The sequence below is a fragment of the Stegostoma tigrinum genome, chromosome X (genome assembly GCF_030684315.1).
Source record: "Stegostoma tigrinum isolate sSteTig4 chromosome X, sSteTig4.hap1, whole genome shotgun sequence".
Classification (NCBI taxonomy): Eukaryota; Metazoa; Chordata; class Chondrichthyes; order Orectolobiformes; family Stegostomatidae; genus Stegostoma; species Stegostoma tigrinum.
In genome coordinates, this window is record NC_081404.1 from 1,157,166 (window position 1) to 1,175,663 (window position 18,498).

Genomic DNA, 18,498 nt, shown 5'->3' on the forward strand with positions numbered 1-18,498 from the left:
TCCCACATTGTCACTGTGCCCAGTTCAGTGTCCGTCCCACATTGAGCAACGTGTCCAGTTCAATGTCAGTCCCACACTGAGCACTGTGTCCAGATCAATGTCAGTCCCACATTGATCTCTATGTCCAGTTCAGTGTCAGTCCCACATTGAGCACTGTGTCCAGTTCAGTGTCAGTCCCACATTGAGCTCTGTGTCCAGTTCAGTGTCAGTCCCACATTGAGCACGGTGTCCGGTTCAGTAGCTGTCCCACATTGAGCACTGTGTCCAGTTCAGTGTCAGTCCCACATTGAGCTCTGTGTCCAGTTCAGTGCCAGTACCACATTGAGCACAGTGTCCAGTCAGTGTCAGTCCCACATTGAGCACTGTGTGCAGTTCAGTATCAGTCCAACATTGAGCACTGTGTCCAGTTCAGTGTCAGCTCCCACATCGAGCACTGTGTCCCGTTCAGTGCCAGTCCCACATTGAGCTCTGTGTCCAGTTCAGTGTTAGTCCCACATTGAGCACAGTGTCCAGTCAGTGTCAGTCCCACATTGAGCACTGTGTGCAGTTCAGTATCAGTCCAACATGAAGCACCGTGTCCAGTTCAGTGTCAGTCCCACATTGACCACTGAGTCCCGTTCAGTTGCAGAACGACATTGAGCACTCTGTCCAGGTCCGTTTCAGTGCCCACATTGAGCACTGTGTCCAGTTCTGTGTCAGTCTCCACACTGAGCTCTGTGTCCAGTTCAGTATCAGTCCCACATTGAGCACTGTGTCCAGTTCAGTGTCAGACCCACATTGAGCACTGTGTCCAGGTCAGTGTCTGTCCCACTTTGAGCACTGTGTCCCGTTCAGTGTCAGTCCCACATTGTGAACTGTGTCCAGTTTAGTTCCAGTCCAATGCTGACCACTATGTCCTGTTCTTTTTCAGTCCCATATTGAGCACTGTGTTCATTTCAGTGTCAGTCCCCACATTGTGCACTGTGTCCAGTTCCGCTTCAGTCCAGCATTAATCACTGTGTCCAGTTCAGTGTCCATCCCACAATGAGCACTGTGTCCAGTTCTCTGTCAGTCCCCACATTGAGCACGGTGTCCAGTTCAGCGTCATTCCCACATTGAGCACTGCGTCCAGTTTCGTGTCAGTCCCACATGAGCATTGTGTCCAGTTCAGTGTCAGTCCCACATTGAGCATTGTGTCCAGTTGAGTATCAGTCCCACACTGAGCTCTGTCTCCAGTTCAGTGTCAGTTCCACATTGTGCACTGTGTCCAGTTCAGTTTCAGTCTAACGCTGACGACTGTGTTCAGTTCTTTTTCAGTACCACATTGAGCACTGTGTCCACTTCACTGTCCATCCCATATTGAGCGCTGTGTCCAGATCAGTGTCAGTCCCACATTGTGAACTGTGTCCAGTTCAGTGTCAGTTCCACATTGTGCACTGTGTCCAGTTCAGTTTCAGTCTAACGCTGACGACTGTGTTCAATTCTTTTTCAGTACCACATTGAGCACTGTGTCCACTTCACTGTCCATTCCATATTGAGCGCTGTGTCCAGATCAGTGTCAGTCCCACATTGTGAACTGTGTCCAGTTCAGTTTCATACCAACGCTGACCACTATGTCCAGTTCCTTTTCAGTCCAATATTGAGCAGTGTTCAGTTCAGTGTCACTCCCCACATTGAGCACTGTGTCCAGTTCACTGTCAGTCCCACATTGAGCACGGTGTCCATTTCAGTTTCAGTCCCACACTGAGCTCTGTGTCCAGTTCACTGTCAGTCCCCACATTGTCATTGTGTCCAGTTCAGTGTCAGTCCCACATTGAGCACTGTGTCCAGTTCAGTGTCGTCCCACATTGAGCACTGTGTCCAGTTCTGCTTCAGTCCAGCATTAATCACTGTGTCCACTACAGTGTTCGTCCCACAATGAGCACTGTGTCCAGTTCTCTGTCAGTCCCCACATTGAGCATGGTGTCCTGTTCAGTGTCAGTCCCACATTAAGCACTGTGTCCAGTTCAGCTTCAGTCCTACATTGAGCTCTGTGTCCAGTTCACTGTCAGTCCCACATGAGCACTGTGTCCAGTTCAGTGTCAGTCCCACATTGAGCATGTGTCCAGTTCAGTATCAGTCCCACATTCAGCACGGTGTCCAGTTCAGTGCCAGTCCCACATTGAGCACGGTGTCCAGTTCAGTGCCAGTCCCACAATGAGCACCGTGTCCAGTTCAGTATCAGTCCAACATTAAGCACTGTGTCCACTTCAGTGTCACTCCCACACTGGGCACTGTGTCCAGTTCACTGTCAGTCCAACATGATTACTCTGTCCAGTTCAGTATCAGTCCAACATGAAGCACTGTGTCCAGTTCAGTGTCAGTCCCAAATTGAGCACTCTGTCCAGTTCAGTGTCAGACCCACATTGAGCACTGTGTCCAGTTCAGTGTCTGTCCCACATTGAGCACTGTGTCCCGTTCAGTGTCAGTCCAACAGTAAGCACTGTGTCCAGTTCAGTGTCAGTCCCACATTGTGAACTGTGTCCAGTTTAGTTCCAGTCCAACGCTGACCACTATGTCCTGTTCTTCTTCAGTCCCATATTGAGCACTGTGTTCATTTCAGTGTCAGTCCCCACATTGTGCACTGTGTCCAGTTCTGCTTCAGTCCAGCATTAATCACTGTGTCCACTTCAGTGTTCGTCCCACAATGAGCACTGTGTCCAGTTCTCTGTCAGTCCCCACATTGAGCATGGTGTCCTGTTCAGTGTCAGTCCCACATTAAGCACTGTGTCCAGTTCAGCTTCAGTCCTACATTGAGCTCTGTGTCCAGTTCACTGTCAGTCCCACATGAGCACTGTGTCCAGTTCAGTGTCAGTCCCACATTGAGCATGTGTCCAGTTCAGTATCAGTCCCACATTCAGCACGGTGTCCAGTTCAGTGCCAGTGCCACATTGAGCACGGTGTCCAGTTCAGTGCCAGTCCCACAATGAGCACCGTGTCCAGTTCAGTATCAGTCCAACATTAAGCACTGTGTCCACTTCAGTGTCACTCCCACACTGGGCACTGTGTCCAGTTCACTGTCAGTCCGACATGATTACTCTGTCCAGTTCAGTGTCAGTCCCATAATGAGCGCTGTGTCCCGTTCAGTGCCAGTCCCACATTGAGCACTGTGTCCAGTTGAGTATCAGTCCCACACTGAGCACTGTGTCCAGTTCAGTGTCAGGCCCACAATGAGCACTGTGTCCAGTTGAGTATCAGTCCCACAGTGAGCACTGTGTCCAGTTCAATGTCAGTCCCACATTGTCACTGTGCCCAGTTCAGTGTCCGTCCCACATTGAGCAACGTGTCCAGTTCAATGTCAGTCCCACACTGAGCACTGTGTCCAGATCAATGTCAGTCCCACATTGATCTCTATGTCCAGTTCAGTGTCAGTCCCACATTGAGCACTGTGTCCAGTTCAGTGTCAGTCCCACATTGAGCTCTGTGTCCAGTTCAGTGTCAGTCCCACATTGAGCACGGTGTCCGGTTCAGTAGCTGTCCCACATTGAGCACTGTGTCCAGTTCAGTGTCAGTCCCACATTGAGCTCTGTGTCCAGTTCAGTGCCAGTACCACATTGAGCACAGTGTCCAGTCAGTGTCAGTCCCACATTGAGCACTGTGTGCAGTTCAGTATCAGTCCAACATTGAGCACTGTGTCCAGTTCAGTGTCAGCTCCCACATCGAGCACTGTGTCCCGTTCAGTGCCAGTCCCACATTGAGCTCTGTGTCCAGTTCAGTGTTAGTCCCACATTGAGCACAGTGTCCAGTCAGTGTCAGTCCCACATTGAGCACTGTGTGCAGTTCAGTATCAGTCCAACATGAAGCACCGTGTCCAGTTCAGTGTCAGTCCCACATTGACCACTGAGTCCCGTTCAGTTGCAGAACGACATTGAGCACTCTGTCCAGGTCCGTTTCAGTGCCCACATTGAGCACTGTGTCCAGTTCTGTGTCAGTCTCCACACTGAGCTCTGTGTCCAGTTCAGTATCAGTCCCACATTGAGCACTGTGTCCAGTTCAGTGTCAGACCCACATTGAGCACTGTGTCCAGGTCAGTGTCTGTCCCACTTTGAGCACTGTGTCCCGTTCAGTGTCAGTCCCACATTGTGAACTGTGTCCAGTTTAGTTCCAGTCCAACGCTGACCACTATGTCCTGTTCTTTTTCAGTCCCATATTGAGCACTGTGTTCATTTCAGTGTCAGTCCCCACATTGTGCACTGTGTCCAGTTCCGCTTCAGTCCAGCATTAATCACTGTGTCCAGTTCAGTGTCCATCCCACAATGAGCACTGTGTCCAGTTCTCTGTCAGTCCCCACATTGAGCACGGTGTCCAGTTCAGCGTCATTCCCACATTGAGCACTGCGTCCAGTTTCGTGTCAGTCCCACATGAGCATTGTGTCCAGTTCAGTGTCAGTCCCACATTGAGCATTGTGTCCAGTTGAGTATCAGTCCCACACTGAGCTCTGTCTCCAGTTCAGTGTCAGTTCCACATTGTGCACTGTGTCCAGTTCAGTTTCAGTCTAACGCTGACGACTGTGTTCAGTTCTTTTTCAGTACCACATTGAGCACTGTGTCCACTTCACTGTCCATCCCATATTGAGCGCTGTGTCCAGATCAGTGTCAGTCCCACATTGTGAACTGTGTCCAGTTCAGTGTCAGTTCCACATTGTGCACTGTGTCCAGTTCAGCTTCAGTCTAACGCTGACGACTGTGTTCAATTCTTTTTCAGTACCACATTGAGCACTGTGTCCACTTCACTGTCCATTCCATATTGAGCGCTGTGTCCAGATCAGTGTCAGTCCCACATTGTGAACTGTGTCCAGTTCAGTTTCATACCAACGCTGACCACTATGTCCAGTTCCTTTTCAGTCCAATATTGAGCAGTGTTCAGTTCAGTGTCACTCCCCACATTGAGCACTGTGTCCAGTTCACTGTCAGTCCCACATTGAGCACGGTGTCCATTTCAGTTTCAGTCCCACACTGAGCTCTGTGTCCAGTTCACTGTCAGTCCCCACATTGTCATTGTGTCCAGTTCAGTGTCAGTCCCACATTGAGCACTGTGTCCAGTTCAGTGTCGTCCCACATTGAGCACTGTGTCCAGTTCAGTGTCATTGCCACATTGAGCACTGTGTCCAGTTTCGTGTCAGTCCCACATTGAGCACTGTGTCCAGTTCAGTGTCATTCCCACATTGAGCACTGTGTCCAGTTTCGTGTCAGTCCCACATTGAGCACTCTGTCCTGTTCAGTGTCAGTCCCACATTGAGCACTCTGTCCAGTTCAGTGTCAGGCCCACATTGAACACTGAATCCAAATCAGTGTCAGTCCCACATTGAGCACTGTGTCCAGTTCAGCGTCAGTCCCACATTGAGCACTGTGTTCATTTCAGTTTCAGATGCGAATTGAGTACTGTGTCCAGTTCAGTGTCAGGCCCACATTGAACACCGAATCCAAATCAGTGTCAGTCCCACATTGAGCACTATGTCCAGTTCAGTTTCAGTCCCACGTTGAGCACTGTGTCCAGTTCAGTGTCAGTCCCACATTGAGCACTGGGTCGACTTCAGTTTCAGTCCCACATTGAGCACTGTGTCCAGTTCACTGTCAGTCCCACATTGAGCACGGTGTCCATTTCAGTTTCAGTCCCACACTGAGCTCTGTGTCCAGTTCAATGTCAGTCCCCACATTGTCATTGTGTCCAGTTCAGTGTCAGTCCCACATTGAGCACTGTGTCCAGTTCAGTGTCAGTCCCACATTGAGCACTGTGTCCAGTTCAGTGTCATTGCCACATTGAGCACTGTGTCCAGTTTCGTGTCAGTCCCACATTGAGCACTGTGTCCAGTTCAGTTTCATTGCCACATTGAGCACTGTGTCCAGTTTCGTGTCAGTCCCACATTGAGCACTCTGTCCTGTTCAGTGTCAGTCCCACATTGATCACTGTGTCCAGTTCAGTGTCAGTCCCACATTGTAAACTGTGTCCCGTTCAGTTGCAGAACGACATTGAGCACTCTGTCCAGTTCAGCGTCAGTCCCACATTGAGCACTGTGTTCATTTCAGTTTCAGATGCGAATTGAGTACTGTGTCCAGTTCAGTGTCAGGCCCACATTGAACACTGAATCCAAATCAGTGTCAGTCCCACATTGAGCACTATGTCCAGTTCAGTTTCAGTCCCACATTGAGCACTGTGTCCAGTTCAGTGTCAGTCCCACATTGAGCACTGGGTCGACTTCAGTTTCAGTCCCACATTGAGCACTGAGTCCAGTTCACTGTCAGTCCCACATTGAGCACGGTGTCCATTTCAGTTTCAGTCCCACACTCAGCTCTGTGTCCAGTTCAATGTCAGTCCCCACATTGTCATTGTGTCCAGTTCAGTGTCAGTCCCACATTGTGCACTGTGTCCAGTTCAGTGTCATTGCCACATTGAGCACTGTGTCCAGTTTCGTGTCAGTCCCACATTGAGCACTCTGTCCTGTTCAGTGTCAGTCCCACATTGAGCACTCTGTCCTGTTCAGTGTCAGTCCCATTGTAAACTGTGTCCCGTTCAGTTGCAGAACGACTTTGAGCACTCTGTCCAGTTCAGCGTCAGTCCCACATTGAGCACTGTGTTCATTTCAGTTTCAGATGCGAATTGAGTACTGTGTCCAGTTCAGTGTCAGGCCCACATTGAACACTGAATCCAAATCAGTGTCAGTCCCACATTGAGCACTATGTCCAGTTCAGTTTCAGTCCCACATTGAGCACTGTGTCCAGTTCACTGTCAGTCCCACATTAAGCACTGTGTCCAGTTGAGTACCAGTCCCACACTGAGCTCTGTGTCCTGTTCAGTGTCAGTTCCACATTGTGCACTGCGTCCAGTTCAGTTTCAGCCTAACGCTTACGACTGTGTTCAGTTCTTTTTCAGTCCCACATTGAGCACTGTGTCCACTTCACTGTCCGTCCCACATTGAGCGCTGTGTCCAGATCAGTGTCAGTCCCACATTGTAAACTGTGTCCAGGTCAGTTTCATTCCAACGCTGACCACTATGTCCAGTTCCTTTTCAGTCCAATATTGAGCACTGTGTTCAGTTCAGTGTCTGCCCACTCATTGAGCACCGTGTCCAGTTCACTGTCAGTCCCACATCGAGCACTGTGTCCAGTTCTGTTTCAGTGCCCACGCTGAGCACTGTGTCCAATTCAGTGTCAGATCCACATTGAGCACTGTTCCCAGTTCACTGTCAGTCCCACATTGAGCACGGTGTCCAGTTGAGTATCACTCCCACACTGAGCTCTGTGCCCCGTTCAATGTTAGTCCCCACATTGTCATTGTGTCCAGTTCAGTGTCAGTCCCACATTGAGCACTGTGTCCAGTTCAGTGTCATTGCCACATTGAGCACTGTGTCCAGTTTCGTGTCAGTCCCACATTGAGCACTGTGTCCAGTTCAGTTTCATTGCCACATTGAGCACTGTGTCCAGTTTCGTGTCAGTCCCACATTGAGCACTCTGTCCTGTTCAGTGTCAGTCCCACATTGATCACTGTGTCCAGTTCAGTGTCAGTCCCACATTGTAAACTGTGTCCCGTTCAGTTGCAGAACGACATTGAGCACTCTGTCCAGTTCAGCGTCAGTCCCACATTGAGCACTGTGTTCATTTCAGTTTCAGATGCGAATTGAGTACTGTGTCCAGTTCAGTGTCAGGCCCACATTGAACACTGAATCCAAATCAGTGTCAGTCCCACATTGAGCACTATGTCCAGTTCAGTTTCAGTCCCACATTGAGCACTGTGTCCAGTTCAGTGTCAGTCCCACATTGAGCACTGGGTCGACTTCAGTTTCAGTCCCACATTGAGCACTGAGTCCAGTTCACTGTCAGTCCCACATTGAGCACGGTGTCCATTTCAGTTTCAGTCCCACACTGAGCTCTGTGTCCAGTTCAATGTCAGTCCCCACATTGTCATTGTGTCCAGTTCAGTGTCAGTCCCACATTGTGCACTGTGTCCAGTTCAGTGTCATTGCCACATTGAGCACTGTGTCCAGTTTCGTGTCAGTCCCACATTGAGCACTCTGTCCTGTTCAGTGTCAGTCCCACATTGAGCACTCTGTCCTGTTCAGTGTCAGTCCCATTGTAAACTGTGTCCCGTTCAGTTGCAGAACGACTTTGAGCACTCTGTCCAGTTCAGCGTCAGTCCCACATTGAGCACTGTGTTCATTTCAGTTTCAGATGCGAATTGAGTACTGTGTCCAGTTCAGTGTCAGGCCCACATTGAACACTGAATCCAAATCAGTGTCAGTCCCACATTGAGCACTATGTCCAGTTCAGTTTCAGTCCCACATTGAGCACTGTGTCCAGTTCACTGTCAGTCCCACATTAAGCACTGTGTCCAGTTGAGTACCAGTCCCACACTGAGCTCTGTGTCCAGTTCAGTGTCAGTTCCACATTGTGCACTGCGTCCAGTTCAGTTTCAGCCTAACGCTTACGACTGTGTTCAGTTCTTTTTCAGTCCCACATTGAGCACTGTGTCCACTTCACTGTCCGTCCCACATTGAGCGCTGTGTCCAGATCAGTGTCAGTCCCACATTGTAAACTGTGTCCAGGTCAGTTTCATTCCAACGCTGACCACTATGTCCAGTTCCTTTTCAGTCCAATATTGAGCACTGTGTTCAGTTCAGTGTCTGCCCACTCATTGAGCACCGTGTCCAGTTCACTGTCAGTCCCACATCGAGCACTGTGTCCAGTTCTGTTTCAGTGCCCACGCTGAGCACTGTGTCCAATTCAGTGTCAGATCCACATTGAGCACTGTTCCCAGTTCACTGTCAGTCCCACATTGAGCACGGTGTCCAGTTGAGTATCACTCCCACACTGAGCTCTGTGCCCCGTTCAATGTTAGTCCCCACATTGTCATTGTGTCCAGTTCAGTGTCAGTCCCACATTGAGCACTGTGTCCTGTTCAGTATCAGTCCAACATTGAGAACTGTGTCCAGTTCAGTGTCAGACCCACATAGAGCACTGTGCCCAGTTCAGTGTCAGTCCCACATTGAGCACTGTGTCCGGTTCAGTGTCAGTCCCACATTGAGCACTGTATCCAGTTCAGTGTCAGTCCCACGCTGAGCACTGTGTCCCGTTCAGTATCAGTCCCACATTGAACGCTGTGTCCAGTTCAGTGTCTGTCCCACGTTGAGCACTGTGTCCAGTTGAGTATCAGTCCCATATTGAGCACTGTGTCTGGTTCATTGTCAGACCTCACGTTGAGCACTGTGTCCAGTTGAGTATCAGTCCCATATTGAGCACTGTGTCCAGTTCAGTGTCAGTCCCACATTGAGCACTGTGTCCAGTTGAGTATCAGTCCCACATTGTCACTGTGCCCAGTTCAGTGTCCGTCCCACATTGAGCACTGTGTCCAGTTCAGTGTCAGTCCCACACTGAGCACTGTGCCCAGTTCAATGTCAGTCCCACATTGATCTCGATGTCCACTTCAGTGTCAGTCCCACATTGAGCACTGTGTCCAGTTCAGTGTCAGTCCCACATTGAGCACGGTGTCCAGTTCAGTAGCAGTCCCACATTGACCACTGTGTCCCGTTCAGTGCCAGTCCAACATTAAGCACCGTGTCCAGTCAGTGTCAGTCCCACATTGAGCACTGTGTGCAGTTCAGTATCAGTCCCACATTGAGCACTGTCTCCAGTTCAGTGTCAGCCCCCACATTGAGCACTGTGTCCCGTTCAGTGCCAGTCCCACATTGAGCACTGTGTCCAGTTCAGTGTTAGTCCCACATTGAGCACTGTGTCCAGTTCAGTGTCAGCCCCCACATTGAGCACTGTGTCCCGTTCAGTGCCAGTCCCACATTGAGCACTGTGTCCAGTGCAGTGTCAGTGCCCACATTGACAACTGTGTCCAGTTCTGTGTCCCTCGCCACGTTGAGCACTGTGTCCAGTTCAGTGTCAGGCCCACAATGAGCACTGTGTCCAGTTCAGTGTCAGACCCACACTGAGCACTGTGTCCAGTTCAGTATCAGTCCCACATTGAGCACTGTGTCCGGTTCAGTATCAGTCCAATGTTGAGCACTGTGTGCAGTTCAGTATCAGTCCCACATTGAGCACTGTGTCCAGTTCAGTGTCAGTCCCACATTGAGCACTGTGTCCAGTTCAGTGTCATTCCCACATTGAGCACTGTGTCCAGTTTCGTGTCAGTCCCACATTGAGCACTCTGTCCAGTTCAGTGTCATTCCCACATTGAGCACTGTGTCCAGTTTCGTGTCAGTCCCACATTGAGCACTCTGTCCTGTTCAGTGTCAGTCCCACATTGAGCACTCTGTCCTGTTCAGTGTCAGTCCCACATTGAGCACTGTGTTCATTTCAGTTTCAGATGTGAATTGAGCACTGTGTCCAGTTCAGTGTCAGGCCCACATTGAACACTGAATCCAAATCAGTGTCAGTCCCACATTGAGCACTGTGTCCAGTTCAGTTTCAGTCCCACATTGAGCACTCTGTCCAGTTCAGTGTCAGTCCCACATTGAGCACTGTGTCCATTTCAGTTTCAGTCCCACATTGAGCACTGTGTCCAGTGCAGTGTCAGTGCCCACATTAAGCACTGTGTCCAGTTCAGTGTCAGTCCCACATTGAGCACTGTGACCAGTTCACTGTCAGTCCCACATGAGCGCTCTGTCCAGTTCAGTGTCAGTGCCATATTGAGCTCTGTGTCCAGTTGAGTACCAGTCCCACACTGAGCTCTGTGTCCAGTTCAGTGTCAGTCCCACATTGAGCACGGTGTCCATTTCAGTTTCAGTCCCACACTGAGCTCTGTGTCCAGTTCAATGTCAGTCCCCACATTTGCATTGTGTCCAGTTCAGTGTCAGTCCCACATTGAGCACTGTGTCCAGTTCAGTGTCAGTCCCACATTGAGCTCTGTGTCCAGTTCAGTGTCATTCCCACATTGAGCACTGTGTCCAGTTCAGTGTCATTTCCACATTGAGCACTGTGTCCAGTTCAGTGTCATTCCCACATTGAGCACTGTGTCCAGTTTCGTGTCAGCCCCACATTGAGCACTGTGTCCACTTCACTGTCCATCCCATATTGAGCGCTGTGTCCAGATCAGTGTAAGTCCCACATTGAGCACGGTGTCCATTTCAGTTTCAGTCCAACACTGACCACTATGTCCAGTTCCTTTTCAGTCCAATATTGAGCAGTGTTCAGTTCAGTGTCAGTCCCCACATTGAGCACTGTGTCCAGTTCACTGTCAGTCCCACATTGAGCACGGTGTCCATTTCAGTTTCAGTCCAACACTGACCTCTGTGTCCAGTTCAATGTCAGTCCCCACATTGTCATTGTGTCCAGTTCAGTGTCAGTCCCACATTGAGCACTGTGTCCAGTTCAGTGTCAGTCCCACATTGAGCACTGTGTCCAGTTCAGTGTCATTCCCACATTGAGCACTGTGTCCAGTTTCGTGTCAGTCCCACATTGAGCACTCTGTCCAGTTCAGTGTCATTCCCACATTGAGCACTATGTCCAGTTTCGTGTCAGTCCCACATTGAGCACTCTGTCCTGTTCAGTGTCAGTCCCACATTGAGCACTCTGTCCTGTTCAGTGTCAGTCCCACATTGAGCACTGTGTTCATTTCAGTTTCAGATGTGAATTGAGCACTGTGTCCAGTTCAGTGTCAGGCCCACATTGAACACTGAATCCAAATCAGTGTCAGTCCCACATTGAGCACTGTGTCCAGTTCAGTTTCAGTCCCCTATTGAGCACTCTGTCCAGTTCGGTGTCAGTCCCACATTGAGCACTGTATCCATTTCAGTTTCAGTCCCACATTGAGCACTGTGTCCAGTGCAGTGTCAGTGCCCACATTAAGCACTGTGTCCAGTTCAGTGTCAGTCCCACATTGAGCACTGTGACCAGTTCACTGTCAGTCCCACATGAGCGCTCTGTCCAGTTCAGTGTCAGTCCCACATTAAGCACTGTGTCCAGTTGAGTACCAGTCCCACACTGAGCTCTGTGTCCAGTTCAGTGTCAGTTCCACATTGTGCACTGCGTCCAGTTCAGTTTCAGCCTAACGCTTACGACTGTGTTCAGTTCTTTTTCAGTCCCACATTGAGCACTGTGTCCACTTCACTGTCCGTCCCACATTGAGCGCTGTGTCCAGATCAATGTCAGTCCCACATTGTAAACTGTGCCCAGTTCAGTTTCATTCCAACGCTGACCACTATGTCCAGTTCCTTTTCAGTCCAATATTGAGCGCTGTGTTCAGTTCAGTGTCAGTCCCCACATTGAGCACCGTGTCCAGTTCACTGTCAGTCCCACATCGAGCACTGTGTCCAGTTCCGTTTCAGTGCCCACGCTGAGCACTGTGTCCAATTCAGTGTCAGATCCACATTGAGCACTGTTTCCAGTTCACTGTCAGTCCCACATTGAGCACGGTGTCCAGTTGAGTATCACTCCCACACTGAGCTCTGTGCCCCGTTCAATGTTAGTCCCCACATTGTCATTGTGTCCAGTTGAGTGTCAGTCCCACATTGAGCATGTGTCCCGTTCAGTATCAGTCCAACATTAAGAACTGTGTCCAGTTCAGTGTCAGACCCACATAGAGCACTATGTCCAGTTCAGTGTCAGTCCCACATTGAGCACTCTGTCCAGTTCAGTATCAGTCCCATATTAAGCACTGTGTCCAGTTCAGTGTCAGTCCCACAGTGAGCACTGTGTCCAGCTCTGTTCCAGTCCCTCTATTTTAGTGAATAGTTCAATGAGAATAGGGATTTGAAAGAGTATTTTACCTTACCCGTTGAAACAACAGAGCCATGAAGAAACAGATGATCGTGATTGCTTTCATAGTTTCAGGGAATCCTGATCCAATTGGGGAGACCACCACTCGCATACTGGGAACAAAATGGAAGGCAGAGAATTAAAAATGCCCGGACACTCAATCTTCATGTCAATATCCCACTGAGGGAGAGCCACACTGTCGGAGGGTCAGTGCTGAGGGAGCAGCCACTGTCGGATGGTCAGTGCTGAGGGAGCGCCGCAATGTTGGAGAGGCAGTGCTGAGGGAGTGGGCACTGTCGGAGGGTCAGGACTGAGGGCGTGCCGCACTGTCAGAGGGTCAGTGCTGAGGGAGCGCCGCACTCTCGGAGGGTCAGTGCTGAGGGAATGCCGCACTGTTGGAGGGTCAGTGCTGAGGGAATGCCACACTGTCGGAGGGTCAGTGCTGAGTGAGTGCTGCACTCTCGGAGGGGCAGTGCTGAGGGAATGCCGCACTGTTGGAGGGTCAGTGCTGAGGGAATGCCACACTGTCGGAGGGTCAGTGCTGAGTGAGTGCCGTACTGTCGGAGCGTCAGTGCTGAGGGAGCGCCGCACTATCAGAGTGTTAGTGCTGTAGGACACCACACTATCGGAGGGTTAGTGCTGAGTGCCGTGTGATTGGAGGGTCAGTAATAAGGGATTGCCGCATTATTGGAGGGTCAGTGCTGAGGGAGTGCCGCACTGTTGGAGGGTCAGTATTTTGGAAGTGCCACACTGTTGGAGGGTCAGTGCTGACGGAGCGTGGCACTGGAGGAAGATCAGTGCTGAAGGAATGCCGCACTGTGGGATGGGCCAGTGCTGAGGGAACACAGCATTGTCGGGGGGTCACTACTGAAAGAATGCCGCACTGTCCGAGGGTGGGTCTGAAATCGAGTACAACACTGTCAGATGGAGAGTACTGAGAGAACGCTGCAATGCTTGCGGGTCAGTACTGAGGGAGTGCCATGCTGTTGGAGGGTCAGTGTTGAGGGAGTGCTGCACTGTCAGAGGGTCTGTACTGAGGAAATACCAGACTGTGGGAGGGTCAGTGTTGAGGCAGTGTCACACTTTCTGAGGGTCAGTGTGGAGGGAGTGGTGCACTGTCAGAGGCAGAGCAGTGAGGGAGCGCCGAACTGTTGAAGGGTCAGCACTAAAGGAGTGCTGCATTACTGATGGGTCAGTGCTGAGGGAGTGCCGCACTGTCGGATGGGTCAATGCTGAGGGAGCACTGGACTGTCTGAGGGTCGGTGCTGAGGGAGTGTCGCACTGTCGGAGGGCCAGTGCTGAGTGCCGCGCTGTTGGAGGGTCAGTACGAAGGGAGTGCCGCATTACTGAAAGGCCAGTGCTGAGGGAGCGCCGCACTGTCGGAGGGTCAGTGCTGAGGGAGTGCTGCACTGTCGGAGGGTCAGTGCTGGGGGAGCGGGCACTGCCGGAGGGTCAGTGCTGAGGGACAACGGACTATCAGAGGGTCAGTGCTGAGGGAGTACAACACTGTCAGAGGGTCAGTGCTGAGGGAGTACAACACTGTCAGAAGGTCAGTACTGAGGGAGTACAACACTGTCAGAGGGTCAGTACTGAGCGAACACTGCACAGCATGGGGGTCAGTACTGAGACAGTGCCATGCTGTGGGACGGTCAGTGTTGAGGGAGTGCTGCACTGTCAGAGTGTCAGTACTGAGGAAATACCAGACTGTCTGAGGGTTAGCGCTGAGGGAGCACTGGACTGTCAGCAGCACAGCACTGAGGGCATGTAACACTGTTGGAGGATCTGTACTGAGGGAGCACCGCACTGTCGGAGGGTCAGTGCTGAGGGAATGCCACACTGTCGGAGGGTCAGTGCTGAGTGAGTGCTGCACTCTCGGAGGGGCAGTGCTGAGGGAATGCCGCACTGTTGGAGGGTCAGTGCTGAGGGAATGCCACACTGTCGGAGGGTCAGTGCTGAGTGAGTGCCGTACTGTCGGAGCGTCAGTGCTGAGGGAGCGCCGCACTATCAGAGTGTTAGTGCTGTAGGACACCACACTATCGGAGGGTTAGTGCTGAGTGCCGTGTGATTGGAGGGTCAGTAATAAGGGATTGCCGCATTATTGGAGGGTCAGTGCTGAGGGAGTGCCGCACTGTTGGAGGGTCAGTATTTTGGAAGTGCCACACTGTTGGAGGGTCAGTGCTGACGGAGCGTGGCACTGGAGGAAGATCAGTGCTGAAGGAATGCCGCACTGTGGGATGGGCCAGTGCTGAGGGAACACAGCATTGTCGGGGGGTCACTACTGAAAGAATGCCGCACTGTCCGAGGGTGGGTCTGAAATCGAGTACAACACTGTCAGATGGAGAGTACTGAGAGAACGCTGCAATGCTTGCGGGTCAGTACTGAGGGAGTGCCATGCTGTTGGAGGGTCAGTGTTGAGGGAGTGCTGCACTGTCAGAGGGTCTGTACTGAGGAAATACCAGACTGTGGGAGGGTCAGTGTTGAGGCAGTGTCACACTTTCTGAGGGTCAGTGTGGAGGGAGTGGTGCACTGTCAGAGGCAGAGCAGTGAGGGAGCGCCGAACTGTTGAAGGGTCAGCACTAAAGGAGTGCTGCATTACTGATGGGTCAGTGCTGAGGGAGTGCCGCACTGTCGGATGGGTCAATGCTGAGGGAGCACTGGACTGTCTGAGGGTCGGTGCTGAGGGAGTGTCGCACTGTCGGAGGGCCAGTGCTGAGTGCCGCGCTGTTGGAGGGTCAGTACGAAGGGAGTGCCGCATTACTGAAAGGCCAGTGCTGAGGGAGCGCCGCACTGTCGGAGGGTCAGTGCTGAGGGAGTGCTGCACTGTCGGAGGGTCAGTGCTGGGGGAGCGGGCACTGCCGGAGGGTCAGTGCTGAGGGACAACGGACTATCAGAGGGTCAGTGCTGAGGGAGTACAACACTGTCAGAGGGTCAGTGCTGAGGGAGTACAACACTGTCAGAAGGTCAGTACTGAGGGAGTACAACACTGTCAGAGGGTCAGTACTGAGCGAACACTGCACAGCATGGGGGTCAGTACTGAGACAGTGCCATGCTGTGGGACGGTCAGTGTTGAGGGAGTGCTGCACTGTCAGAGTGTCAGTACTGAGGAAATACCAGACTGTCTGAGGGTTAGCGCTGAGGGAGCACTGGACTGTCAGCAGCACAGCACTGAGGGCATGTAACACTGTTGGAGGATCTGTACTGAGGGAGCACCGCACTGTCGGAGGGTCAGTGCTGAGGGAGTGTCGCACTCTCAGACGGTCATTAATGTGGGAGTGCAGCACTCTCAGAGGTTCAGTTCAGAGTGTGTGCCGCACTGTCGGAGGGTCTGTACTGAGGGAGCGCCGCACTGTCGGAGGGTCAGTGCTGAGGGACAGCCGCACTGTCGGAGGGTCAGTGCTGAGGGAGCAGGCACTGTCGGAGGGTCAGTGCCAAGGGAGTGTCATGCTGTTGGAGGGTCAGTGCTGAGGGAGTGGGCACTGTCGGAGGGTCAGGGCTGAGGGAATGCCACACTGTCGGAGGGCCAGGGCTGAGGGAGCGAGGGACTGTCAGATGGTCAGTGCTGAGGGAGTGCCGCACTGTCAGAGGCACAGTACTAAGGGTCTGCAACGCTGCTGGAGGGTCTGTACTGAGGGAGCGCCGCACTGTCGGAGGGTCAGTGCTGAGGGAACGGGCACTGTCGGAGGGTCAGTGCTCAGAGAGCGCCGCACTGTTGGAGGGTCAGTGCTGAAGGAACACTGCACTGTTGGAGGATCAGTGATGAGGGAGCGCCACACTGTCGGACGGTCAGCCCTGAGGGAGGGCCGCACTGTCAGTGGCACAGCACTGAGGGTGTGCAACACTGCTGGAGGGTCAGTGCTGAGGGAGCGCCGAACTGTTGAGGGCCAGTGCTGAAGGACGGCCGCACTGTCGGAGGTTCACCGCTGAGAGAGCACCGGACTGTCAGACCGTCAGGACCAAGGGAGCACCACACTTTCGGAGGGTCAGTGCTGAAGGAATGCCACACTGTCGGAGGGTCAATGCTGAGGGAGCGCTGGACTGTATGAGGGTCGATGCTGAGGGAGTGTCACACTGTCAGGGGGTCAGTACTGAAGGAACACCGCACTGTTGGAGGGTCAGTGCTGAGGGAGCGCTGCCCTGTCAGAGGGTCAGGGCTGAGGGAGCGCCACACTTTCGGAGGGTCTGTACTGACAGAGTGCTTCACTGTCGAAGGTTCAGCGCTGAGGGAGTGCCGCACTGTCAGAGGGTCAGTGCTGAGGGAGTGCCGCACTGTCAGAGGGTCAGTGCTGAGGGAGTGGGCACTGTCGGAGGGTCAGTGCTGAGGGAATGCTGTACTGTCAGAAGATCAGTGCTGAGGGAGTGTCGCACTGTTGGAGGGTCGGTGCTGAGTGACCGCCTCACTGTCAGTTGCTTAACTGAGTAATGCACCTGGAAATGGAAGTGACAACTGTCTCATGGAGGAGCCAGCCAGCTGAAAGCTCAGCCTGATAGCAGACCAGTCAGGAGATGGCTGGTCGAATTACTTACAGCATAAAGAAGCCTTGCCTGAACTCATTTACTAAAAGCTTTCAATGTGAAACAGTTATCTGGGAGGAAGAGAAATAACAACTTACCTATTTGTGAGCAGTTTCTGACAGGGTTTCAGCTCACACAGTCACACTTAAGCTACAGAGTTGTGTTATGCTGGGGCAGATTCATTGAATATTACCAGTACGGGGAGAGGCAACAGCGAGTTACTATGGGAAATGAGTGGCTGCTATCATCAGTGACACACACAAGAGGGGAACAGAACACTGTGACTCATGGGCCTTGCAGCAGCAGTACTTCCCATATTCAGCAAAAAACAGTAAAAGCTAGAAATAACTGGTACAGAATCAAACTGGTCTTGCGTACTAGAAAACAGATCACCAGGCTGGATCCAGTAGCACTGTCACTTTTCTTTCCTTCTCATTGTAATCGTTCAGCAAAAACACTAACCTGCTGCTTTCTGAATCTCTCATGCAGAGTGATTGTGGGCACTTCTCTGATCTGTGCAGCCCACACGTTGATTCCTTGCCTGCCTGGATTCAAAGCAAAACTCTGCTGAACTTCCCAGTTCTGAGCTTTGTGGTTTCAAAGCTTGTGTGATCCTGCCAAAACGTTGAATGAGGAATCAGCCCTTGAGATCTTGTGAAAAGGAGGAAGTGGGTTGATTTTCCTCTTCCTAATGCCTGACGATGCTGCAGGGATGAAAAAAGATGAAGAAACTTTATGTTCAACCAGGTCTCTCCAATTGCTGTAAAGTTTCTGAAGTTTCAGGACTGAGCATGGGCTGCTGGTGAGTTTCATCCAAACAGGTTCTTACGTGAGCTAGCAATGCTTATGTTGTCTCCTGCAACATAAACTGGGTGTGGAAATCATGAATTTGAAGAATCCAACAGGCTTTTATTACAGCTAACAGTTCTAATACAGATATAATAAAGGACTCTCCTTCTCAGTCTCTTTCTTTGTTTGAGGCGTGGTGACCCTCAAGTTAAACCAACACCAGTCATCTCTCTCCAATGAGAGAACAGTCCCATGGCCTGGTAGGACTGTGAAGACTTTATCTTTACCTTTCACAAAAATAACATTCCTCATGGATATCAGCATCTGGCCTAGCATTGAGCCCATAGTTTACAATAGCGAAGCCTAATTCCAGTGGAGTGTCATGCTTCAGGTGATCTGAGGCAAGTTGAAGTAAGAGATTTCTGCACTGTCGTGATTCAATGAATTTCTTTTTTATACAATTAGCTCATGTACTACGGTTCAG

The 18,498-nt window shown here is 51.5% G+C and overlaps 1 protein-coding gene across 3 annotated transcripts in view; it reads right to left on the reverse strand.

Annotated features, from left to right (window-relative positions):
- Positions 1 to 18,498, reverse strand: part of LOC125448198 (calcitonin gene-related peptide type 1 receptor-like) — a 115,192-nt gene that overhangs the window by 76,989 nt on the left and 19,705 nt on the right. For 2 of the 3 annotated variants that reach the window (XM_059643412.1, XM_059643411.1), the window contains exons 2-3: positions 17,688 to 17,929; positions 12,730 to 12,826 (exon numbers count right to left, since the gene is read on the reverse strand). In XM_059643412.1, coding sequence (XP_059499395.1) covers positions 12,730 to 12,826; positions 17,688 to 17,710 — 120 coding nt within the window. In that variant the 5' untranslated portion in view covers positions 17,711 to 17,929. Of the gene's footprint in view, positions 1 to 12,729; positions 12,827 to 17,323; positions 17,431 to 17,687; positions 17,930 to 18,498 lie in introns of those variants that run through there. The other variant, XM_048523311.2, reaches the window with a different exon arrangement.